At 43.9% G+C, this 27,165-nt stretch overlaps 1 protein-coding gene across 1 annotated transcript in view; it reads left to right on the top strand.

The window, feature by feature from the left end:
* Positions 1–26,335, top strand: part of LATS2 (large tumor suppressor kinase 2) — a gene marked incomplete at both ends in the record, with an annotated part of 47,673 nt that extends 21,338 nt beyond the window's left edge. The window contains 6 exons of the mRNA XM_084235574.1: positions 16,446–16,578; positions 17,610–19,030; positions 20,010–20,592; positions 21,551–21,733; positions 23,428–23,534; positions 25,841–26,335. Of these exons, the coding sequence (XP_084091700.1) occupies positions 16,446–16,578; positions 17,610–19,030; positions 20,010–20,592; positions 21,551–21,733; positions 23,428–23,534; positions 25,841–26,335 (2,922 nt within the window). The remainder of the gene's footprint in view (positions 1–16,445; positions 16,579–17,609; positions 19,031–20,009; positions 20,593–21,550; positions 21,734–23,427; positions 23,535–25,840) is intronic.
* Positions 26,336–27,165: the final 830 nt, after the last annotated feature.

Genomic DNA, 27,165 nt, shown 5'->3' with positions numbered 1-27,165 from the left:
CACAGCACTGCGCTCAACCCCCCTGAGCCACCAGGGAGGCCCCTCAGCATTTTAAATTTTGATTACATGTATTGGGTTAAATAATATATATTAATGTTAATTCCACATTTAATTTTTTCCTAAATGTGGCTACAAAAAAAAAAAAAATTACTGTGACTCATTGGTATTTCTCTTTGACAGTGCTTTTCTAATCAGTGGTAACAGTGAAGGTGCAACCTCAGTCCTCTGTTGTTCAGGCAAAGCTCCACACTATGGTGTTTCTTTATACATTCCTGCTCAGACCTCTTGAATTAAAATTTCTCATGAAAAGTTCAACTGACTCAGAGAAAGTAAGTTTTATAGTTTTATTGTTATGTTATTATTTTTAAAATAGCAGTATATATTCACTGTAGAAAATTTTAGGCACTGCAGATGAAGAAAAAAGCAGTTGAGGGCCTCCCCAGTGGCGCAGCGGTTGAGCGCTGGGTTGCGAGGCTGCCCGCAGCCTCTACAGCGCTGGTTGGATTCCCGGCTGCTCCCCGGCCACCGGAGGAGGGTCCCACATGGCTCACAGACCTCTCCTGCCGCCCGCTGCTCCCCTCAGCAGTGTACTTTGGTCCTTCTGCCTGCTCTGCTCCCCGCTCTGGCTCTGGTGAATTCTCTCACCCTCCCTTGCTTCTGACTGTACCCAGTGCTTGTATAAATAAATAAATAAATAAATAAATATATATATATATATCAAAAAAAAAAAGAAAAGAAAAAAGCAGTTGAATATCTTGCTACTGAAAGACCACCCTGGTAAGGGTAAATTTTGACATTAATAGTTTGACATCTATATATCTTCAGTCTTTTTTGTCTGCATACATTTTATAGGAAAACATAGAATCACATTGTTTTTTATACTTGCCAGCTTATTGATGTTTGTGTAAAGGCTTTAGGTTTATCATTTTGTTACAGAGCAACCCGGATAGAAAACAGGTTGCCTGACTGTGGGTCCTCACCTGCATGCTTAGAGGGAACGTATTAATGTTAAACTGCAGACACACACAAAAGGTTGATAAAAGGTTTATTTACAAGGGAAGGGGAAATGGGGAAATGAATAACTCAGGGAGAAAAAGAGGTAGATAAGTTCATAAATGTGTCCTACCTGTTGAACTGACCTGGAATCTCAATGACCCTCTAAGCTGGCGAAAAACCGAGTATGCCCATGGGCAAGAGAGACCAGCCCCCCCCCCCCCCACACACACACACACACACGGCCAGGTAAATATTCAAACAGAGAACATAGTTTCTTAACTCCGCCCTCAAGTTCTTGCAACCCTCCCTTTGGTGATCATGGGATTTGTAGTTCCCAGTGTCTTGCTGTATGGAGTTTGCTCAGGACATCCTTTCCCCCTAGCAATTTCATGACATATTGCTTCTTTGCATAATTCACTTTTTCTTCTTGTGCGTAAGCCCATTCATATTATTTTTCAAACTTACATCTTATTTCTCTCAGTTAAATATTCTCTTTCTGAGAGCTGGTACACTACGTGGGGGCCTCTCCCTCATGGGATGCCTGGATGCCGCTTTTGTTCCAAAGTTCCCTGATTTTGCCGGATTTGTTGTACCTCCCTCCTATCTTTTTGAAATTTTGAGATCTTGTTTCACTATTGAGCCTCAATTTCAGAAGACTGAGGAACCAAATGTTCTGAGAATGTCAGCCGACTGCCTCGTGTACATTGGTCTTATGCACGACTGGGGCTACTACGTGCCGCCGCTTCTCAGGTTCTAGTCTGTGGAGCAGAGGTGCAGATGGGATGCGTAAGGGTGCATTAAATAGTTTTGTAGTTTTGCTTTTTCTACTCCACCATGTCTTAAAATTTTATTTTAAAGACAATGTTTCCAAAGTTTAAAAACCAGGAACTTTGATGTTAAAATTTGGGTTATCCTTTGAAAAGTAGAAGCCGATACTTGTCCCTCACATGGAAGCTGCTTCCAGGATTTTGAGTAACACCTGAGCCTTCTCTTACAGCTCTGGCTCAGTGCTAGGGATGGGAAAGTGCAGTCCTAAACACCTGAGCAGCCGCTCACCTGAGGCAGCTGTGAGGGAGCGCTGGTGGGGCACTGACTGCCTGCTGGTCCCACTGTGTGCTTCCTTACCTCAGAACAGAGTCCAGGGATCACAGCGCTGTGGGAGGAGCTTCAGAGCTATTTTCCTTTCCAGAAAAACTCACTTTCTCCTCTCAGTGGTTAGGAGCACATGACCTGGTGCCCACCACTGCCTGCCTTTGCTATAGAAAGAGAAGATATAAAATACCAGCCAGGGCCTCCCCTGGTAGCACAGGCGGTTGAGCGCAGTGCTGTGAAGCTGTCCCCATCCTCTGCAGCGCAGGTTCGATCCTGGCTGGCCAGTGAGGGCTCCAGCACGGCTCAGCAGACCTCTTCTGTCGTGCCCACTGCTCCCCTCAGCAGTGTATTTCATCAGTCTCCTGCTCTGTTCCCTGCTCTGTCTCTGGTGAATCCTCTCACCCTCCCACAGATATGGCCTGTACCCTGGTTCTTGTATAAATAAAATAAATAAATCTTTAAAAAATAAAATAAAACACCAGCCACTGGCAAAACTGAGGCAAAAAGTAGAGAGGGGAATTTTTATTATTTATTTACATGCAATCAAGAAAATAGATGTGTCTCCGAAGGTGGTGATTATTTTTAAAATAGGGCATTGTGACTATTTCCCTTTGGAAGAAGCATCTGGAAAATCCCCTTGTGAACATAATGAGGATCAATTATAGTCTATCAGGGTGAATGACTTTATATCAACTTCAATTTTTCAAAAACCCATAAACGAAACCCCCAATTTCATATCCAGATTGACTTTGGTTTGTTTCTGTAAAATCCCCCATCTATGTTCTCCTCTTAATGAGCGTTCAGTTTCCCTGACTCAGGAAGCAACATAGAACTCCTTGGCCATTAAGTGAAAGTTCTTACCCTGACTTTGGTGTAGCTCACTTGGTCTCCTCAAACCCTTGGAAAGAAGGCAAAGACTCTTTGAAAAGGTGAGCTCAGCTTCTTGCTGAGCTATCTGAAGCTGCTAAAAGGGCAGGTTTGCACAGCCAGTAGGAGTAAAAGTGAGGGATTGTGTTTGCGGACGTCTAGAGCATCAAGGTAAATTCATGAGCTGAGCTACAGTTCTCAACCCCGACCACATGTCACACTCAGCGGGAGCTCTGAAAATGCACACACTCACTCACTGACTTGAACATATGCTTGCACACATTCACCTATAGAGGCTGTGGTGTGGCAGAGCTGATGGTGTCTGTCCTGGTTACAGAAAAGCAGGGTGGGCATGTCTTTAGAAAGCCAGCTAGTATGAAGGGGTGTCTGCTCCATCCTGGGCAGGTTATCTTCCATTTTCATGGCAAGGTGGAAACAACGGTCTATGAAAACACTCTTCCTCATGGCATTGCTCTTGAGAGAGGTTCTCCAAGTAGAGTGAGGCAGACGACTGGCCCTTTGTTTCCTGTTGTCTGTCTGGAGAACTCTTATTTGCATGGTAAGTCTAGGTGTGCCTTCCTTTTGCACAGGACAGTATTTGTGACTCTCTAGCTGTTTTTGAGAGAAATTTGTGGTCCTTTTTTGCCCTTTAATATTTTGTAGTAAACGGGAGTCAGGGCTTATGAATTAAAAATACAGTTTTCTTTGTGGGGGTTTTCTTGCATAACTTCTCTGACCCTGTGGCTAAAAGCAGTGCAGTGCATTTTGCTTCCCTTTTGCTCGCAGAGCTCCAGTGACAATGCTGAAACAAGGCAGCCACTTGCAGATGTTCTTTTAGCTGATATAGTGGGAAGCTGGAGTGCTTATTCCAGAAATTCCTCGCTGCTTTCACGAAAAATCTTGCCAGGCTTACCTATGTCACAGGGGAATTTATTATGCTTTCAGGTAAATCATGTAAACTGATTTTATGGTCTGTATGAAAGGGAAAATAGGTACATCCACCTTCCCTTTGCCACTTTAGTAGAGCAAAAAGCTGTTAACAAGAAAATCCGAGTTTTCTTTTCTCTAGACAAATGTATCAATGGAAAAACAAATTAAACTATGGGCAGGGGATTGGGGTAGGCAAACAGGCGAAGAGGGTAAAATGCAAACTTTCAGTTATAAAATAAATCAAGGGGACATAATGTACAGCTGGGCAGCTACAGTCAGTGATATTATAGCACATACTTGAAAGTTGCCAAACTTTACAAGCGAGTAAATCCTAAAACATAGAACTCCTTGGCTATTAAATGAAAGTTCTTCCCCTGACTTTGGTATAGCTCACTTGGTCTCTTCAAACCCTTGGAAAGGGGGCAAAGGCTTATTTGCAACATAAGTCCTGGTGTGTGGTGACAGATGATAACTATACTTACTATAGTAATGGTCTTACAATGTTTACAAATAACCAAATCATTGTATACCTGAAACCAATATGTTACTTGTCAGTTACGCTCAACAGATTTTTGTAATCCATAATGAACAAAATATCAGAGCTTAAGAGTGGGAGCAATAAAAAAAACAATAAACGTAGGATTTTACTTTTGATAAATTAAAAATATTTTAACAGAAACATAAAGCATTTCCCTAGATGTACTGTTAATGTAAAGCAGCCTTTTTACTTCATGTTGTCTGTCACACTATACAGCTAACATTAACTGTGTGCCTACTGTATGCCAGGGACCATTGGAAGTGCTTAAATATTAAGAAGTAGGTGTGATCATCACATCTACTTTCACAGAGGAGGAAGTGTACACAATGATTAAGGAAAGTCCCTTAGACCACACTGGTAGACTGAGGCTGATCCAGGGTTCATACTCACCACATCTGGCTCCCTCCTACTTCCTTGGACTACTTCCAGGAGTGGGTGAGTAAGAGGGTGGCTGGAAGAGGACTAGGAAGGAAAAGTAGTCCAATAGTGGGACTCAGCTTTCTGAGGGTGTTGGTGTGGGCACATGGGTGATAGATATCAGAAGGGTGACCTCTCCCCACCACCCCAAGCAGGGTGTGGTCTGCTGAAGTGATTCCTGCCCTTCTTTCGTCAAGGCCTTGATGACCTTGCTGAACCCTTGGTTCTCTCATATAGTACTCATATAGTACTCTTCTCTGCCCTTTGGCCTGACTTTGCTTTTCAGTGTCAAATCCCTTATCACCTCATAGTTGTAAATTCCTTCACAGACCTCACCCAACACCCCACACTTTAGTGCTAAGGACAGAATAAGCCATTCCAACACAGGAGGAAACGTGCCTTCATTTATTCCATAAAAGGTAATTTTAAAATAATAAGTATTATTGAAGTCTACATATTTTACACATGCTTGAGGTTTTAGACACCTTTTGACCTGTCAATTTATATATCTGTTAACCTTAGCTGATCTATGTTTAAGTATAATTGATTCAGAAAAGTGAAACTAGATCAGCGTAAATAAAATGTATCACTTCTACATGGTCCTTGAAGTTTAGAGGATATAAAGAGCACCACCTAATTGAATGGATCACATTTTCAAAAGTTTCACATTATTAGTTATCTTTTTAGGGGAAGGTATTGGTTACTGACAGCTCCCAAGCACTTTTAGCAAAGTTTTCAAACTGCAGAGTAAGATCTTTGAAGAGATAAAATAATATGAATTGTGAAAAAAAAAAATGCAAAGAACTGCATCACCCGCACATAAGGGAAAGTGTTTTTATGAAATTGTCAGTCATAATAAAAACTAAATAGTAAAATGTAGCGCTAGAGAGAATGCTGATTTTTTCTTCTTGGAAGGATATAGGGAGATGGGCTCTGTCTTTTACTCTGTTATGCTAACTACCCTTCACATGCCAGGCACTTTGCTAAGGTTTTGTTGATAATGTGTTGCCATCTAACTACTTGGTCTCTTTAAATTGCCTTAGAAATCTGGGAGAGAAGCACTTTTATAATGAAGATGAATTTGTTTCTGGTTTTGCCATATTTTCCTCTGCAGCACATTTTTTTCATGTGAGTTGTTTGGTGCCCTGATTAGTCTTATGTCTGAGAACAAATGTATGGCCCAGGGTCATCCACTATATTATCTTTTCTCCTGTTTTCCTTCCTTATAATAGAACTGGACTTAACAGTTAAGGAAGGCAGTTACAGATTCTGCTTTTGGTATGGAGAGTTACTTATATGGAGTTTTCTCAAAGAGAGGTTTTCTGAGTAAGTTCTCACAGTGAAATTAACATAGTAGCTGGTTGCTGCTGGTGTAGACAGCATTTGGTTTTTGCTGGAATTCACTGAAAGAGGGTATATTTAGTGCCTTAGTATTTGTAGCAGAGTTATGATATTTCCTAGATGTAGGATGAGGATAAAAGGTGAAGTTTTTTTTCTGACATTTTTAAACAATATACTATAATAAAAAAGGAAAATACTGGTTATCAAAAATTAATTTTTCACAATCCCTTCAATTCTATTTATAACACCGATCTAGGAAAAATTTCAAAGTTGACTATTGATAAGGCTAAAGATATTTTGTTGTCTTACAGAAGTTTGTGAGTAAGTTTTATTCAGGTTTTAGGTGAGAGCATGTGTGTGATATGGATTTTTATATGGTTTTCACTATTCATAGCTATGTGTGGATGTTTCTTTCAGCACATCTCAAAAATTGTGCACAAGTGGCTGAGTGTCCGGGTCCTGTTCCTTGCTGTGTCTGAATCATGGGACTTTTTTCAGGGCAGGACAGTAATAACAAAAGAGCACAAAATGAACCCCACCAACAAAAGAAGCTGCTTCTGCCTCTCAGTCAATCCTATAGCTGGTTTCCCTTTATCTGTACAAGTAATCTGGACTTAACACTGCCGATAACTGATGTCTAAACCCTTCAGAGTGAGACCTGATGATGGAAGGAACGTGAAAAAATGTCACTAAACCATTCTTGCTGAAATGCAGTATAACTCATTGCAGTAGTACTCCAAATATTACTGGGCCAGAAAAGTTTAGTTTTATCTAGAACACTAGGTAAATTTGATACTCAAAAGGAATTTGAAATCTCATTGATTCAACATGTATTATGGGGTACCTACTCTGTGCTAGGCACTGTGTTGGGCCCATGGGGGTACAATAATGAACATAATAGAGTTCTGATGTAACCTTTTGGAGTTTATAGTTAACCAGAAAATACATTTTCAGTACCTTTGTAAAAACTAACTTGTCATAAAACAGACAAGATCTTGGAATAGGTTAGCTCCTCCAGCTGGAAAAAGAATTTTCTGTGAATTTCTGAGAAAGGAGTTTTTATTGGGTTGAATCTATAAACTTAAGCCAATTAACTTTTTTCCAAAGTATTTTATTCCTTCTTTCCTTGGCCCTGTGATGTTTATTCTGTTGCTCAAAATGGACTTTAAGCCAGTCGCAGCAGTATTAGCTACAGAAACATATTTTACCAGTTCTGTGAAATCAACAGAACTTGTGCTAGCTCGGCCTTTCTGACTGTCATGTGCATTACTGGCGAAGGGTGGCTTTACTGCATTGTCTTAACATTTCCATACTACCCAAGAGAAATGTCATAAAACCTGTGTCCATAAATATCAACATATGGGGGTATATAGTTCATGGGTAGAACGTATGACTACATAAAAATCAACATATACTTTTCTTGAGAAATACTTCCTTCAGCAGTTCCTTAGCAAAGGTGTGCTTTGTTTATATTTTCAGTATTTATTTAGCTAAACCAAACCAGATGGAGGGAAGATAGCTTTTTTGGTTTTTAACCTGCCTGCATTGATTAAGCCAATGGCTGGTGTGTTTCAATATTGGACTTTGTTTCAGATAGATCGTTTGACCTGAGAGAATGGTCATTTTTGTCACTTTATTTTTCCAGCCATAATTTGAACACACAGAAAAGAAAGCTTTCAAAAGCCCACAGAGAGCTCTTCATTTTCTTGGAGAAATACATGTAATGCAAAGAACGGTGGAGCAGTGGACGCTGGCCTCCTTGTGATTCACACACATCCTGCCCAGGGCCTGTGTTCTAATCAAGGCTGACAGCTGGAGACAGGATGCCCTGAAAACACTGTTTTCCACTTTGTTTGCAAAGAACTCCTGGAAGCTTTCTCTTTAGGGAATAAAATGCTGCAGGAAACTCTGTTAAAGAATGTGGACTTCAGAATCCTCATACTACCAAGAGAGCGCTGTTTCAGGCTTTATTCCTTGCCCAGTCACCTTTCCACTGGGAGCCCTTCAGAAACTCTGCTCGCTAAGCTCTTAATTTTTCCTTGTGCTCTTGAAGAAACCTTGTCTTTTGGATCAGATTTCTTTTCAAGGTAAAGAAGAGGGAAAGTGCCTAGTTTAGAAATTGGTTGTGCTCTCATCTTTTTCCTTGAGTGGCCAAGGAAGCTTTATTCAGAGAGTGGGTGGGATGTCTGAGGCCCTCAGAAGGTGCAGTATTCATGTGGCTTTTGGGTCTGAGTTTATTAAGGAAGCTGTGGCCAGAGCCTCACTCTTCCTCCAATATGAACTTTGAACTGAGATTGGTACTGCATCTGACGAAGACTGAGAGACAGTAGATAGGAGAACCAGAGACCCAACAAGACCAAAGTTTGTGGGGTTTTTTAAGGCAAAAGTTATTTTTGGAATATAAAATGTTGAGGTATGGTTCAGCTAGCATTTGAAAAATGCTTCCTAACCAGCAAGAGGGAGGAGGGGGGATGTCCACAGGAGATCTATGTAGAAGATTCCTTCCTTCCTACTTAATAACTTTTCACTGAATTTAAATTACTTTGAGGCTTGTGAGGATTCCCATAAAATATTTGAGATGTTTAGGATATGTGAGCCCAACTGTGTCTTCCCATGACTTACGAGTCATAAATTTTTGTAGGAATATAATGCGGTTTGCCATATCTCTTCCCCATGGACACTGTCAGAGAAAATGCATCCATTCCCAGGTTACAGGTCAGGAGAGTAAAGACCAGCAGGCACACATCTGGCCAGGGCTCTGTGTCTGCCTGTCCCAGGAGCCAGAGAATAGCAGGGCTGGTGGCTGGTCCTCCATTGTGGGCTGGCCAACTTCTGGCTAAAAGTGGACTGCAAGGTTTGTGGGGCCAGACTTTGTGGACCTGTGACAGCCAGTCTTAATCAGAGCTGGCAGGCAGGAGGCCCCAAGGGGCAGGAGCCACACTGGGCAGAGGGCACGTTAAGATGGTGATACAGCTGCAACAGAGACAGTGGCTTATCCTGTGGGAAGCTCTGGAACTGAGATTCTGCCAGGTTGGCTCAATTACGTGACCCACACCTCACCTACATTGTTACCCTTTTGTCTCACTGTGTCGTTAGAGTCCTTTTCATATTAGACAGGATATGGACAAATAACATTCTCCAGAATTTCCAGAATTTATTATGACTGAACCAGGCTTATCAAGTGTTTGTTAATAAAATGTTAAAAGGAGAAATTGCTTGGTAGAAATACCTAAAGAGGAATACTGTTGCCTTAAAAGGATCCAGAATCTTCTGCCACTGTCATCTAGGAAAAGTTGAGGCCCTAAATTGCTTCTGGGTTGGATTTGAGATGTGAAGGAAATCTCAAGAGCAGATGCTTCTCTCAAGGTTGCGAGCATCGGATTGTCACTTACTGAGATGCAAAGACTGAAGGAAGCAGATGGGTGAGGTTAGGAGTTTAGTTTTGTATGTGTTGAATTACCTTAATTTAACCATTGCGGTCAGCGGCTTGTAGTTGTGACTAGCAGCTGCCTGGAGCAGTGGAGGAGTATTGTCCCAACTGCAACACACCTCATGTGGTGCTTCTGCTCTCCAGCATGGTTATTTTCTGTAACCTGAGTTGAAGAAAGGACTGACTCATGGACCTGGTGACTGAGTTTCTAATGGATCAGTATAACTTTTGTTTTTTTTTTTTTTTTTTTTTTTTTAGAGGCATGCTTTATTTATTTATTTGTTTGTTTGTTTATACATGCACTGGGTACAGTCAGAAGCACGGGAGGGCGAGAGAATTCACCAGAGCCAGAGCAGGGAGCAGAGCAGGCAGAAGGACCGAAGTACACTGCTGAGGGGAGCAGCGGGCGGCAGGAGAGGTCTGCGCACCATGCGGGACCCTCCTCCGGTGGCCGGGGAGCAGCCGGGGATCGAACCGGCGCCGCAGAGGCTGCGGGCAGCTTCGCAACCCAGCGCTCAACCGCTGCGCCACCGGGGAGGCCCTGGATCAGTATAACTTTTGAATGAGAAATTAGGCAATCCTAAATGAAGCTTAATAGAGTACTTGAGGAGAATTTTTAAAATTGATTAATTTATTTTCTTGCATCATTGTTCATTTTTGTACAATATTTGATTTCTCCCTTCAGGTGTAGTTCTCCCACCACCTGAGCACCCATGATCCATACCCATAGTACTTGAGGAGAATTTAGGTGTGTGTGTGAGTTTATTGGTGCATGTTGATTGGTGACAGTTTTCAAAGTCTTGTTAACCCACTGTGTTGCTCAGTTTTAGACTATTGATAATTAGTAAGTGGTATGCCATGCATAAGATACAACTGAACATTTAAGGTTTTGTGAACTCCTGAGGGAGAGACTTTCCTGAAGAATGACCCAGGAATACTAATTAGATGATAGAAAAATATGTACTTGGGGAAATAGTTTGATTTGGGGGTTGGTTTTTTTTGTTTTTTTGTTTTTTTTTTTTTTTTGCATTTCCCCCCCAACATTTGTTTTAAGTTAGCTTAGTCCATGTTTTGGTGCATCCATCATTTGCTCTCTGTCGACATCTTCCCATACACTGTGGGCAGCCCCCCCAACCCCAGGAGAACCAGCAGCATCCTTTCTCTCACTCCCTGCTTCTGGCTCTTTCTTCCTTTTATTGATACCCAGGTCAGAGTCAGATTCTTTCACATTCACTGAACAGATATCTCTAGTCACTTTTTAGTGTAGGAAACTGAAACATCTGATTGTCCTTTCCCTCATACTTTGACAATACCCTTGATTTGGGGTTGGGCTGCCTGACCTTTTCACATTTCAGCACCCATATTTACATGGCAGCCTGAGATAAACTGGAAGAGATTGGAGGTATCTGTTTGAGTCTTGGTAAGAAGAACTCATTACAACTTTTTATAAATATGGTAGTAAGGATGAAATATACCACATTCAATATTAAGTACTGAATCTGTATAAAATCTATAAATACAATCTTGACATTCTTCACCAGAAACACGATCCTTCTGTGAACTGAAAGATCCAACCCTTAAATGGTTTGTTTTGAAACAGCATTTTGATCTATAGAGCAGCCCTGTTAGCCTTCTTTCACAAATGATGAAATAAATGCATAAATTGGGTCAAATAACTGGCTGGAAGTTGCACAGCTTCTAAGTGGCAAAGGGGCGATGTGAGCCCAGGCAGTTTATCCTCACGTCCAGGCTCGCTGCCATTATGTCCTCGTGCTGCTGTTCTGGATCAGGTATTGTGCTTGGAATGGCAAGTTCTGCATTGAGACTTAAATGAGACCTCAATACATTCTTGAGAAAGAGGTGTACGGAGCTCCTCAATTTGGCTGCACGGCCCCCATGCAAGATTCAGCCTCATCTTCTAACTTCTTCCTACACCAGCCTCTTGCCATCCCCTGACTGTGCACTTGTCTTTGTGCCTCTGCATGCCCTCCTTGCTTACCCAGAGGGTACTTACCTGTCTTCTCAGCCCTCTGTGCCCTGCCGTGCTTCCTGCCACCTGCTTGCCTGTACCTGGCACATGGTGTTCAGCTCCCTGCTGTCGTCAGCGAGCCAGGGTGAGGCTTCTTTTGTGTCATCTCCCATTCACAAGTTTTCCAGGAGAGGTGCCCCACATTGCTGTTATCACTCCATGTTGCTGAATGTTTGGGGGACTCTGGGCAAACCTTGTTCAGTGTTTCCAGGGCCTTTTGTGGGACCTTTTCTCTGCATGAGTCCATTTGGTATCTGTCACCCTGCAGTCCTCTCTGCCTCTCAGGTAGTAAGGAAATAATGTGCTTCACAGCTGAGCATCTCACTCTTGTGACCTTCCTGCGGCACAGCGTAGACAGAGGAGTCTGGGCTCCTCTGGAAGGCAGGTGGCAGGACAACTTCTGTAATTTGCATAAGCTCCTCCCATGTGTCATCATTCACTCTAGGTTTAGTTAGAAATTAGTTTCCAGTAGTTTCTATTGTTACTTTTATTTTCATCAAAATCCGTTCATTTCCATGTAAATTCTGTAGTGACCATTGGATTCGTGATCAACTTTCGATATAGCAAGTTCTGCCTATTTTACCTTCCATGTTTAAATGTTGGGTGGCCACTATCTCTGCAATGTCTAAATCTCTGAGTCTCAGGTGTGAATTTTGTTTAGAAGAGTCTCCCTCTGTCAAGCTTAGTCATTGACAATCCCTCTGTTACATACATTTAGCTGTTGTTAGCTATTCCCTATGTTGCCTTTTTCCTTCCACTACTTTTCATTATGGAGTTGATAACAGATTAGTGAGTAGTTTTTGTTTTTTCATTGGTCATTGGAAATTCACGGGCAGCTTTGTGAAATGGATAGTCAAGATGAAACCAACAGGGAGTGGAGAAGGGAAGAGGCATTCAGAGCAACAGAAGTGAAGAAGTGAGGGTTACCTATGCTCTACAGTAAGTCCAGACATACTTGAGGTACAGAGGTGGATGTGGTCTGGTCTGGGCGTCTCAGGAATCTTGTTGCAGACATCTTGCTCTGAGAAAAATCCTCTTGTCTGGGTGCAAAGAACAGCTCAGCTCCAGCTCCCGTGGTAGCTACCCTGGGTGGGGCTGCCTCTAGCTTGCTCAGGGCCCATCTGTTGCCCTCACTTGTTTCTGTCTGACCTTAGTGGAAGCCATTTTCCTCAGCAAAGGAGTGTGGGAAGGATAGGGGCCCAGGTTCTCCCAGATCGTCCCTGATTGGCTTCAGTGATAGATATTCACCAAAAAAGAAGGTGTGGGGGAAATAGTGACGTTGGCAGTTTCTGGTGATGGTTAGACGATGCTGCGTCTTTCTTTTCATGGCAGATGTGAGTGAGGTAGTCTTCGCAGGTGGGGCCTGGCTGCTGCCTTGTCACTACTTGGATCCCAGAATTGCCGCCACATCACTTTACCTGTGGCTTCATTAGTCACCCTCCTACTCCTTCAGTATTTTGTTATTCTTTTCACTATAACAGATGTTGTAACCCATTTCAGTTTGATTCAAAACATACTACTGACGGTCCTAGGAAATCAAAATTAGGAGGATGCTGCCCCTGTACGTTCTGGGCCCTTATTCATGTAGGAGACTAAATGCCCTGGGACAGTTCGGTGAAGGTACAGGAGGCTCAGGGAGGAGGGGAGGAGCAAGGATAAAGGGGCGAGGCATGTAAAGCGCTGGAGGTGTGGAACCCCTGCCACACCTGTATTCGAACACATGCCATCCAGGAGAGTTACCTATGCTCTGAGGCAGAGTTGGGACATTCTTAGAAAGACTGTTGTATGTTTGTGCCCTCAGACCCCCACCATCATCTCTGACCTGGGCCGTGAGGGACAGCTGACCTTTTGTGTAGAGTCTCAAGCCTACCCCCCCCTGGGGGCCAAGCTCAGAGTGGTACACCATGTGGAGATCATGGGGGGTAGGGGTGCAGGAGGCAGAGGCTCCCGGCTCTCGGCACCTCTCCTTAGCAGGGTGGAGTCACTTTCTGCAGTGACACTCCAAGCCCTACAGGAGCATGCTGTGCTGTGAATGTGCTTAGCACTCTCGGATGTCTCCTGGAGGCTGTTGACAGTAGCAGCAGGCAGGTGGTGGGTCTGGGTGACAGAGGGTGCATATTCCTGATGGATTAAAAGTGATTTTGTATTTCCTTCAGCCTCTAAAACACAGCTCTATGTGTGTGTAGACTAGTATCTTCTGAGGGTTCATCATATTGTTATATGAAGGCTGATGAACAGACAAGGGCAGGATTTGACTGATTTGGCTTATATGAAGGTATTATTTCATTAAAAGACTGGCTCATCAGTGTGGTTACATTTCATGAGTCATTATTAGTGCTCTCCTTCATCGCTTTTCCGTGGTTTAGTTCCTACTCCAAGTACAATAACCATACAAATCTTGAAGTTGAGGGTGGATAGTGGATGGTGAACAGGAGTTTCAATGTGCACATGTCAACTGGCCGACCCTGGAGTTGGCCCTTCTTGACACTGAGCAGGCACTGAAGTAACGAACACATCTGGTGTTCACTCTGTGGGGACAGGAGCTGGCTGTCCCATTATAGACAAAGGTTGGTACTGACCGAGGGCTGTGGTCAGGGCTTCTGGCTCCATTGGCCCACTTTTCATGTGGGTACCCAAAGCCCCAGGGGGATCCTGATCAGATGAGTCTGATACCACATCTTGTCCAAGCTGCCGGGAGTTGTCTGCAGACGTGATCTCACTCACATAGCAAAGCTGTGAAGTAGGAGGCTGAAGCACTACCTTCCTTCCACAGGTGAGGTGTTGAAATACTCACATCTGAACCTCTGACATCTCTCCCAGCAGCTCTTCGAATCTACAAACACTTGCCCTTTCTGTCCACTCAAGCACAACTTGTAAAAACAGCTCTCTTCTTATTACCACTTCCCAGTCTGCCTTGCAAGATGTAACTTCACCTTCCTCCATTCTAAATGTGACGTTTTCACAACTCTTCGTGACCCACTGCTCCCCTCTTGGTGTCACCCCCAGCCTCCATCTGAGGCTATCTCCTGGCTGCTTTTCTCCTGCATCGTCTCACACTGGCATGGCTGACAACATGAGCAGAACTTTCAGCCAAGCACAGAAACATGTTCTGACTTACCACTCAGCTGGAACATGGCCAGTGATGGAAAACCTGGTTTTAATATTATACAGTCCATTGGATATTAAGCACTCAAGTTGTTCTAGCCACAGTGTTAGGACATATGAGTGACTATTAATGTGACAGACATACAAAAGAGTCTGATAAAGGTCACAGGTGTGTGGTGCCACCTATCCTGGCAACAGAAGGAACACAGTGGGGCCTGGTCAGTTCTGAGTCCACCTTGGGAAGCTTAGAGAGTTAGGAAGTCAGGAGAATAATTCATTGTCAGCATCTGGGACAACTGCCATGTTCTCCATATGGTGGCTCTTTGCTCAGGTCTCAACCGCTGTCCTGTGGCGGAATCCTGTACTTCTGTCGTGTCACCCTTTCTTCCCTCCGGAAATAAGGGAGTCTCCTTCTCAGAGGCTTCCTCTCCCACTGCCCTCAGACCACTCATTTCCTGGTAATACCCCTTTTGTTACATATTTTCAATTTCTATCTCCCCATTTGCCTGCCCTTTAAATACTTCAAAATACTCCTGTTCCCTTCTGTAGAATACCCCGTAACTGACTCTCTGTCCTGCCTTCGTCTCAGCAGGCCAGTGTCTGGTCCTTTCCCCTCTCTTGGCCTTTCCCTTTGGAGACAGCTGTACCACAGCCTGCACAGCCCTGTCTCTTTCTGCCTCCCTGTCAGCTCCTACTTTTTCTTTCCTGTAGACAACTCCACCAGCTCTGCTTATTGTCTCTCTGCTCCTATTGGTCTTCTTATTCCACATCCCTGTGGGAAAGCTCCTGAGACTGTCTTCAAATAAGACAGAACCCTGGATGGTCTGGGCCCATCTGTGGGTCCCTCCCCACCAGCACCTCATGCCTCAATGGGGCTGCCTGGCATTCAGCCATCTCCCCTCAGGCCTCTGCTCTGACCATTCCACCTGCCAGGTTGACTCTCCACCTGCCCAGATTCTGTTTGTTCTTGAAGAGCTGCCATCTTCTGGGAATGGTCCCAGGTGTGCCCTCTCCTCTGATTCTCTCATATGTTGCCTGGATCTCCCCTGTAGTGGTCCAGTTACTGTCCATTACTCATCCCACAGGCATTTTGGGGGCCTATCTTGTGCTGGGCATTGTTCCAAGGGCTCCTCCACTGCCTGTCTCTGCTTTCTCCCACTAGAGTAGGGCCCTTAGCCCCAGTGTGGTGATGTAACCAGCACAGGTATTGTAAATTGTTGGCATTCAGGAAGCTTTCCATAAATGATTGTTTGGCATCCCTCCTCCCCTGGGGGCAAGTTGCTAGGTCCTGACCTCAGCGTTGCAGAGGCTCCATCTTGCAGAGTTAGCCTGGAGGAGGGGAAAACTGGGTTCAGGCCAGCTTCTCTGACATTAAACTTTTTCAGTCTGAGGTTTATCCACGAACCAGAATTCATTAGTTCAATCATAAAAGTTTTCTAAGAAGAAGCAGAACTTGGGATTCTTTCAGATCCACTATCAAAATGCCTGTATATTTTTGACATACACTAAACAGTCTGTGGTTTATATGTGTTAGACTTTGGTTGTTAGGTACTTTACAACACATCACCAACTGTGCTTTTTCTGATACTGGTCCACAGCAGGCTGCAGGACCCCAGCTGTCACAGCAATGTCACATCCGTCAGGCTGTAGGATGTCGTGCACTTACGCATCCAATTGAAGTATCTGTGCTCTCCCCCCAGGAGATGGCGGGACGCGCTCTCAAGCAGACCGGCAGCAGGAGCATTGAGGCAGCCCTGGAGTACATCAGTAAGATGGGCTACCTAGACCCGCGGAACGAGCAGATTGTGCGAGTCATTAAGCAGACCTCCCCAGGTAAGCTCACAGCCACAGCCTTGTCCGTGAAGATGATTGTGGTTTAAAACCATGCAGAAGTTTGCCAGAAGGGAGGTCCAAAGTGGCCGCGGGGGCAGACAGTCCTGTGGCACTTTGCCTTTTTCCAGTGATGGGTGAGTTGAACCTGCTCTGCTCTGACACTCGGGCCTGGAGGGGGTCATGGGATTTAACTGCGTTTCTACCCCTGCCTGAAATAACCTGTGGTACATCCTACCTAGAAGATTTTGTGTACTTGCTTTGTCCTATGAAACATTAAAAAAATTCACGGATATTAAAATTAGGCAACTCAGCACAGTGAAGTAAAATGTTTTTTTCACTTTTCTCTCAGGCTTATGGGGGGTCTTTGAAAAGACTCAGAATGGAGCGGGTACCTGAGATCCCTGGGTATTTTAAGAGATTCATGATAGTTAACAAAGGAGTTTATCCTGTTTTACAGAAGACCTTAGAAAAAGCGGCTTTATCCCTGAGTGAGCCAGTCGCACAGTTTTATAAATTGTGTCTTATTAAGGGGACACAAATTTTTAATTTCTTCTTGACAGAAAGAATTTTCTTACAGAGTCCCCTGTTAGCCATCCATGTCCAGATTCTTAAGAGTTCTAGGTGTGTCTTAGAACACACCTCCCCAGGGAAACAGCAGGCCCACATTCCATAATGATCATTACCTACATTTGCCTTGGATGTGTAGTCACGATGCAGCCAGTAGCCCAGGGAACAAGGCTTATTGTGGCTGTGACATCTGCTTGTTGCAGTGAGTGTAGATTTTCCTTTTCTGAGTGTCTTTGTGAGGGTCTTAGGTAAGCAGGGCAGAAAGTAGTCTGGACCTGCCCAGATAGGCAATAGTCCGGACACAGCAGAATTCAGCTGTGTCCAAGGGTCTTTAGTCATAGAAGAAATTGTGCTGCAGCAACATCTGCTCCAAGGACTTTGCAACAGTGAGGAACTGGCCTGCAAGTGCCAGGACCAACTGAGCAGGCACCTTCTGATGCCATCTTCCATTCTTCCTTCTGCAGGAAAGGGCGTCGCACCAACCACTGTGCCACGGAGGCCGAGCTTTGATGGGACGGGAGACCCTTTCCCGTCTTACCATCAGCTGAGCGGGGCCGCCTACGAGGGTGCCGGCACGCTGGAGGAAGTGCCTCGTCAGTACATGGACTTTCTTTTCGCAGGAGTCAGTCCTCACAGCGTGCCTGGCAGCCATCAGCACCCACCCAAAGGCTTTGCTGCAAACTTGGAAGCTGCAGGGATGAACTTCCCTGTGCCCAATCAGGGAGGCCAAGTCCTCTCACTGCAAGGCCCACACTATAGGCCACATCTGCTGGTGCCAGGGGAGCCACTGGGCTACAGCATCCAGCGTAGCTCCTCCTTCCAGAGCAAAACACAGGAGGCAGGAGGATACTCAAACCTTGCTACCAAGGGCCCGGCTGTGCCACCAGGGTCTGGCCATGCCTTTCAGCCCCAGGGGCCAGTGGCAGGTTTGTACGTGTCACATCCACACCATAAACAGGCCCACCCAGTGCACATGATGGGCTCTCGGGGCCAGATGTTTGTGAGTGACAGCCCCCCCCCAAATCTGCTCAGCCCTTCTAGAAATAGTCTCAACATGGATCTGTATGACATGAACAATGCTCCTGGCCAGCAGTGGCAGTCCTCCACCCTGTCCCGTCGAGACTCTCTTCAGAAGCCAGGCCTGGAAGCACCTAGCCGCCAGCATGTAGCATTCCTGCAGGAAGGCCCTGTCCCTAGCAGAACCAACTCCTTCAACAACCACCAGCAACAAGTAGTCGTGCCCATCAGGGCAGGAGTGCCCAGCAAAACGGAGCCTTCTGTGTCCTCTCCCAACACCATCACAGCCGTGACAGCTGCCCACATCCTGCACCCGGTCAAGAGCGTGAGGGTGATGAGGCCAGAGCCCCAGACAGCTGTGGGGCCCTCCCACCCAGCCTGGGTACCAGCACCTACCCCAGGAGTGGAAAGTCTGGATTCCAAGGAGGAGCATCCTGTACCCTTGGGGGGCACCAGCACGTACCCACTCGACATTGAGTATGGCAGCCCGGAGATGAGGTGCCCGCCCCCACCATACCCCAAGCATTTGTTGCTTCAGGGGAAGTCGGAGCAATTCAATGTCGATAGCCTGTGTGTGGGGATGGAGCAGAGCCTCCGAGGGAGCCAGGCTGCAGACCCTGCAGAAGGGAGTGACAAGAGCCACAAAAACACCAAAGGGGAGAAGATGGGGAAGGACAAAAAGCAGATCCAGACTTCTCCTGTTCCTGTACGGAAAAACAGCAGAGATGAAGAGAAGAGAGAGTCTCGCATCAAGAGCTACTCACCATATGCATTTAAATTCTTCATGGAGCAGCACGTGGAAAATGTCATAAAAACCTACCAGCAGAAAGTCAACCGGAGGCTACAGCTGGAACAAGAGATGGCAAAAGTAATTTCTCATTTCACTCTACCTTCTGACCTTGGCCATGTCTTAAATTGGTGGCAGGAATCACAGCAGATCCCTCCTTTGTTTCTGCTTTGTCTTTATTACAAGCAGTGGCCTCATGGGGTGATAGTCAGGTTGTGGGGTGAATATTTTGGAGGAGTGACACATGTAGAACCTCTCTTTCCCTTCCCCCTGATCCTTTAGGGGATCAACCATAGCCATGCATGGTCTGGCTGACAGGTGGATCGCCAAATTGATTTTTATGGTGCGTCCTTGTTCAATACATTCATCGTTTTACTAGTAATAAAAACCTTGAGAGTAGAAAGGAAGTTTGAAGTTTTATAAATTGAAATTGTGGGATATATAAAGAAAAATAGATCTAATAGTGATCCATTTACCCTTCCATTAAATTTATAATTACCAGGTAATGTTTTAAATTTACCATAGTTTACTGTAAGCTGTTGGAGAAGGTAATTATTAATGAAATTGTTTAAATTAAAATGTAAATTAAATCATATGCAGCCAGTAATTTCTGATTCTAAAAAGTCAAATTTGTGCTCCCTCTGCCATCTCATTTTTGTTGACTTTTTTCCGTTTTCTCTGAGCTACTATAATACTGGATTCCTATTTCAGGTGCAGGGGTTTTGTATCCCCTTTTCCACAGATTTTCTCTTTATTTTTCTTTGAGGTAATCACCAGAAGTCTAGTTTTCCACAGGTTTTTAGTAGAGGTTTCCTTTAGTTTTTAGAGCCTAAAGTCACCTAGAGAAAGAACTCTATTTTGTCTTCCCTTTGACTTCCAGATCTGTGTCTATATATGCCTATAAACAGGACAAAGCTGGTGATTATATTGCTTATGGTATTTTGGACCCAATTCTTCTGTATTCTCAGAAGCATTCTCTCAGCTCTAAGGCATCACCCATCCCTGCCATTTCCTGTCACAGGGTTACCTCTATGACTCTTCCTTGTTTCCTTCTACTCAGGCTGGACTTTGTGAAGCTGAGCAAGAACAGATGAGGAAGATCCTTTACCAGAAGGAGTCTAATTACAACAGGCTCAAGAGGGCCAAGATGGACAAGTCCATGTTTGTAAAAATCAAAACCCTGGGTATTGGTGCCTTTGGAGAAGTGTGCCTTGCTTGTAAAGTGGACACTCATGCCCTGTATGCCATGAAGACCCTGCGGAAGAAGGATGTCCTGAACCGAAATCAGGTGGCCCATGTCAAGGCTGAGAGGGACATCCTGGCAGAGGCGGACAATGAGTGGGTGGTCAAGCTTTACTACTCCTTCCAAGACAAGGACAGCCTATACTTTGTGATGGACTACATTCCGGGGGGGGATATGATGAGCCTGCTGATCCGGATGGAGGTCTTCCCTGAGCACCTGGCCCGGTTCTACATCGCAGAGTTGACCCTGGCCATTGAGAGTGTCCACAAGATGGGCTTTATCCACCGAGACATCAAGCCAGACAATATTTTGATAGATCTTGATGGTCACATCAAACTGACAGATTTTGGCCTCTGCACTGGATTTAGGTGGACACACAATTCCAAATACTACCAGAAAGGTATTGTCGCAGGCATACTGCAAACACTTGCTACATGCAGATATAACTAAGCAAGCTAAGGGAACTGTTTCCTCCCCGCCAACCCCCGTGGTTCCTAATTATTTTGAAATTATTTGTCACTTCATTATTTTATAATTTGGTGTGACATCTTTTTCTCCCTAAAGGAGGAATAGTATCATGTGTGAGATTTATTTTTTTTTAAGTTAGTAGATTTTAGTTTTACTATAATTTTTTTAGGGAAAAAGCTATGGGATAGCATGAAGTTTTGTGAGGAACCATTGCTTTGCCCTGTTGAATTGAGACTTAAGATGTAAGTCTCCAAACAACCTTCCAAGGAGCCCTCTCTTACAGCTCACCTGAATGCATAGGTATTTATAGGTATAGATATAGATGTAGTGTAACTCCATCTCCTCTAGTTCTGCTCTTTGCAGAAGTCAGAAACACCTGATCATTACTTAACTTATGACTTAGATTCTAGAAATAGTTATTTAATACAGTTCAGGCTCCTGCTTTTGTTTTTTTAACTCAAAATCCATCTTAAATCATTCAATTCCTGTTTTCTAGTAGTGAAGTTATTTTTGTTCACATTTTTAAAATCCTCATGCTTTTCCATGCACATCTTAAAACTTGTCTTGTCAGATGGATGGTTCACCTTTGGCCTGAGAGGTGCCATGTCTGACACTCCCTGGGCCTTTCTTGTTCAGTATTGCACTGCCCCTCAGCAAAGTTGTCCTCACCACACCCTTTGTTTTTGTGTCTTGGTGCTTCTCTCTGGCTCATGGCTTGTGTCTCAGACCCATACCAGGCCAGCCAATGGAACAGTTGATGGGGATTCTTTCTGTGAGTGCATCAGGGATCACTGAATTGGATCACTTTTCTGTTTGAAGCTATTGTTGAATAGTGAACCTTACTTTGTTTTTTATTCTTGTCTTTCCCTACCTTGATTCCTGCATGAAAGGAAGCCACATCAGGCAGGACAGTATGGAGCCCAGTGATCTCTGGGACGATGTATCCAACTGTCGGTGTGGAGACAGGCTGAAGACCCTGGAGCAGAGAGTCAAGAAGCAACATCAGCGGTGTCTGGCGCATTCTCTGGTTGGGACCCCAAATTATATTGCACCGGAAGTGCTCCTCAGAAAAGGTGTGTGCTTCCTCCTGCCTTTGAGCTCTTGCTAAACCTCACCAGTGGTGATCTGGACTTCAGACGTGTGCAACGAGGTCAACACTGAGTACCACTTCAGCCCCTGTTTTCTGACACTCTGCATATCCCCATTCTATCTTTTTACTCATAGATGCCTGTAAGATAAATTACTTCCTTAACAAACATCTCCAGCATCCCTCACTTTTGTTCTGGAATTCCCCTCTCTCCCAGGTGATAGAACATGCACCTTTGGGCCAGTCTCCACTTGCCCCTTCCTTTGGCTGGGAAGTGAGATTGAGTGAAGGGTGCAGACTTTCTGCCTGGGACTCGGAGTCAGTATAGACTGAGTCTGATGGAGTTATGTGATGGCACAACTCTGAGGGTCACACCACTGTGTCTGCTGAAGCCAAACGCCCAGGGCTTCTAGCTGGGTCATACCGTCTCCATCTGGTTACTGAATATGACAGAATACAATTTTTTGCCCCTCCATTTCTCTCCTAGTAGTCCAGAAGCACCTTGAAGTTAAGATTTGGGGAAAGGAGTGTGTTTAAAATCCCAAGTGCTCAGAAAAATTGGCCTCCTGGATAAGTGCTGTGTTTAACAAATTTAACTGTAATGGGGTGCAAGAGGAATCACTCTGTGATCAGTTCGGTGGCCACAGCAACAGTAGTTTCTTGATCTGATTGTATGTAATGAATCCAGAGATCAGTGACCTATTTTTTCACATTATTTCAAATCTTTATTACCAACCAGACTAGGATCAAGTCTGAATTTTCTTTGTCAACTACGGTAATCCAAGGCAGAGCCCCCCATATAACAGTAACCACCCTGAGAGGCTGTGTTGTCAACCTCCTTGCCCAAAGTGGGAGGTGTTGGCAGTGGGGAAGACACCCCCATTCCCTCCCACATCTTGTGCAATAGTCCAGAGGAGCTGGTGGATGAGGTTACTCTGCAGCCTTGTGCCGGTCTGGACAGGAGGAGAGAAAGGAAGCAGGAAGAGCGAGGAATCAGTGACATGAAGACTAGAGCATGGCTTGGACTGGGATATGGGGTCTGAAGGAAAAGTGGGAGAAAATCAGAGAAAAGGGAACCTGCTTCACAGCTTTGAGGCTGGTCCCAACTCTGCTACCCGATGTCCTACCTTGACTTCCACACCTGGGAGCACTGTGAGGAAAGGTGTGGCTCCTTGAGAGCCTCCCACAAAAAACAGATCTTCGGTTATGGTTCCCTTTACTCAAGTGCCCCCTTTCTTCCCCTCCTCCACAGTCCTCAGCATCTTCTGAAACTGGCTTAGAAAGCCACCTCAGGCCCCCGCATGGCTGACCACACCTGACCGTCTCAAGTCAAGGCACTTTCTAATTTTCAGTTAGTCCTGTTCTAATTAGTACCTATATTTTATTAATAACTTGAAAATCTAGTTGCTATTGTTACTAACACTAATAGCAATCCTTTTAAAGTCTTTTCTTAGCCCTCACATGCAGATTTTAAAGCCTGACAAATGCCCTTTCCCACATTCCACACCAGCCACACGTACCAGGAGACACATTTGTTCTAGGTCGATTTTCATGTTTATACATGTGTGCCGCTTCCACATAGTTCCTCACTTAACAGCAAGTTAGGGTTTCCAGACTTTCATAAAGCTCTCTGAAGAGTACACGTGCTGTGCTGGAATTGAGTGGGACTTTGTCTTCCAGGATACACTCAGCTCTGTGACTGGTGGAGTGTTGGAGTGATTCTCTTCGAGATGCTGGTGGGGCAGCCGCCCTTTTTGGCCCCTACTCCCACGGAAACTCAACTGAAGGTAACTAAGTAGGACAGGGTATCAGCTAGTCACAGACAATGGCTTTAGATGAAGCCGCAGGTCTCTCACCAACATTTGACCTTTTATTAGTTGTACATAATGGAATTTTTTTAAGTATTAATATTATCACCTATTTAATTTTTTTTTTAGTTTTATTAATAAAGGCAGAGTTAGACATGGTTTTTAATGTATATGGGTCTCTGAAATTGTACTGGACTCCTTGGTCACCTGCTGTCATGGTATTTCCAGATGAGAACTGTGGACAGTGAGAAACAATAAAGTAGGCTGCAGATCTGTTTTCTACTGCTGCTGTACCCACCATTCAAACACAAATAAAAAACCTCATGAAGTATACCTGAAGAGATCAGCTTTTTTATTTAGGTGTTACAGCGTTAAGTTATGTGGTCGTTGTGTATTTTCCTAATACTCAAAAGTAATTAATTATTCAATTAGTCATTCAGTACTAAGTAACCAGTTTTAGAATGATAACCATTCACTTAAGAAAGATCTGATTACTTTAAAAAAAAAAAAATTTGATTACTTAAGAAAGATTGAATGGAAACACAGCTGAAATCTGCAACTCCCTAGAACAGTGCACTTCCCAGCTGACACACATTTACTAACAATTCCAGGAAGTATTCTTATACCCCATAGTCCATAGTATACCCTAAATTAATAATACCTTCATTAGAAAAAAAACTAAATTAAGTCTTAGCTTCACTTTAGTATTAAGAAAATTGGGATTTGGCATTTGAAAAAATATATAGTCGTCTATGTTTTCACATTTTTTAAAAGATTTTATTTATTTATACATACAAGAACTGGGGTACAGGCCAGAGTTGTGGGGGGTGAGAGGGTTCACCAGAGACAGAGTGGGGATCAGAACAGGCAGATCAACTGAAATACACTGCTGAGGGGAGCAGCGGGCAAGGCAGGAGAGGTCTGCTGCACCATGTGGATTGCTCCCTGGCCTGTGATCGAACTTGTGCTGCAGTGGCTGTGATGAGCTTCATAGGTTGTGTCTTAACCCCTTGCACCACCAGGGAGGCCCTATGTTTAACTTTTTTAAGGAACTACCATTTCACATGGCGGTTGTACCTTTTCACATTTCCACCAACAGTGTACAAGGGTTCTAATTTCTCCACATCCTCATAGACACTTCTTTTCCTTTTTTTAAAATAGAAGCCATCCTAGTGAGTATGAAGTGGTATTGCATTGTGGTTTTGATTTGTATTTCCCTAATGACTAGTGATGTTGATCTTTTTTTTTATTTACATGTTTACCGGACATTTGTATATTTTCTTTAGAGAAATGTCTATTCAAGTCCTTTGCCCTTTTTTAATTAGGGCTTTGTTGTGTCATTGTAGGAATTCTTTGTAGATTCTGGATATTAATCTTTTATCAGATATATACTTTGCAAATATAGTCTCTCATTCCATGAGTTGCCTTTTCCCTCTGTTGATAGTGTCTTTTGATTCACAAAAGTTGTAAAGTTTTGTGAAGTCCAGTTGATACATATTTGCTTTTGTTGCTGTTGCTTTTGATATTATATCCAAGAAATCATTGTCAGTCTAGCATCTAGTTGAGGTTGGGTTTCTCCTGTGTTGTCTTATATGAGTTTTATAGTTTCAGTTCTACTAAAACAAAGCTAACCCTCCCACCCATATACCCACCGACATCCAGGCCCAGCCACCCCAGGCAATAGCCAGTTATATTGACCTTATTTTATTCTAAGCATAAGCAATGGAGTAGTCCTTTGGATGTCCTCTTCACTGTATGTCTCTGTGACAAATGTATTTATTGAACATCCTGATGACAGGTTTGTGAGGTTGGGTTGACGCCAAGGCCATGGCCAGTCAACTTTATTCTCCATTTCTTTCGTTGTTTTGGCAAAATCCCTATAGACCACCTCTCAGTCACAGTAAGTATTGCATGAGACCATGGTAGATGATGAGAAATTTGTTGCCGTAGCTAAAGATGTGACTCAGATGATCAGTGTCTTCATTTTTGTGGAAAGTAAAAAATATTTGCTAAACAGTATTTCTGATAGAAAAATAAATCCACCTCTTTCTGTCTGTGTTTGGCTTCATCATCTCTTGCCTCAGGTCGTGAGCCCTCTACTAAATCATACTGGTTTTCGTAGCTGTTCAGATCTGCAACTGCTACTTCTCTGTCTGTTCTGACTGTCCTTTGTCATGAAACTATAGTTATTTAAAATTCACAGCATCACGTACTGTCTCAAAAGTGCCTCAGATTGGTATGGAGGTGAAGGAGAAACTAAAATTTTGGTTCTGGTGTCTCATCAGGTGATAAACTGGGAGAACACACTCCATATTCCAGCCCAGGTGAAGCTGAGCCCTGAGGCCCGGGACCTCATCACTAAACTGTGTTGTGCCGCCGACCACCGGCTGGGGAGGGATGGGGCTGATGATTTGAAGGCTCACCCGTTCTTCAGTGCCATAGACTTCTCTAATGACATCCGGAAGCAGCCAGCCCCCTACGTTCCCAAAATCAGCCACCCCATGGACACCTCAAACTTTGACCCTGTCGATGAAGAAAACCCATGGAATGATGGTAGCGAAGACAGCACTAAGGCCTGGGACACTCTCACTTCCCCAAATAACAAGCACCCTGAGCACGCATTTTACGAATTCACTTTCCGAAGGTTCTTCGATGACAATGGCTATCCCTTTCGGTGCCCAAAGCCTTCAGGAGCAGAAGCTTCCCAGGCTGAGAACTCTGATTTGGAAAATTCTGATCTGGTGGATCAGACTGAAGGCTGCCAACCAGTGTATGTGTAGACCGTGAGTTGGCATGTCCAAGAGCCTCAGCTTCCTCAAAGGCTCAGGGGCCCATAGCTAGTTCCTTAACAAACCTGCTGGAAAGTTGAGGTCAGCTTTTAAGTTAGTTCATTGATGACTTCAGTTGAAATTCTGGCGTTCTCAAAAAACACCCCAAACCAAACAAAAAAACTTTTAAAAAAGGACTGCAGTTTAGTAGATCTGTGTTTCTAGATTCTGGTTCATATGAGGTAGGGATCAGCGTTGCTTTAAATTGGCTTTCAAGAACATTAACTGCATTAAAACCATATTTTTAAAAATTCAGTACAGTTTAAAAAGAGCATTTATTTTGTTTATAGCCATTTTTCTTACTAAATTATAGGGAATAACTTTGACAAATCATGCTGCTGTTATTTTCTACATTTGTATTTTTCCATAGCACTTATTCACATTTAGGAAAAGACATAAAAACTGAAGAACATGTGATAAGAAATCTCTGTGCAATAATGTAAAAAAAGAAAACACTGTTCTGATGTTACTGATAACCATTTTATTCACACAGTGGTTTTGTCTTATTTTTCCCCACATTTCAAAATTGTGATAAAATGTTAAAAGCTGCTTTTTTTTTTTTGCTTTTGCATATTATAGTATAATAGAAAGTGTGAGCAAGGTGACTCTGTGGGTGTGATTTCAGATGTCTGGTGTGTAGAGAGTACTGCATGAGCAGGGTTTTCTATTATAAAATTCCCGTATCTTGCCCTTCACAGCCGGTTCTGTGAATATGTTTTTACCGAGTATCTTTAAATGAGATGTGCTAGACAGTGTGCTGGTAATGTATTGTGTGGGTGACT

The sequence above is a fragment of the Talpa europaea genome (assembly GCF_964194135.1).
Source record: "Talpa europaea genome assembly, chromosome: 6".
NCBI lineage: Eukaryota > Metazoa > Chordata > Mammalia > Eulipotyphla > Talpidae > Talpa > Talpa europaea.
This window is presented reverse-complemented; position numbering and strand designations above follow the sequence as displayed.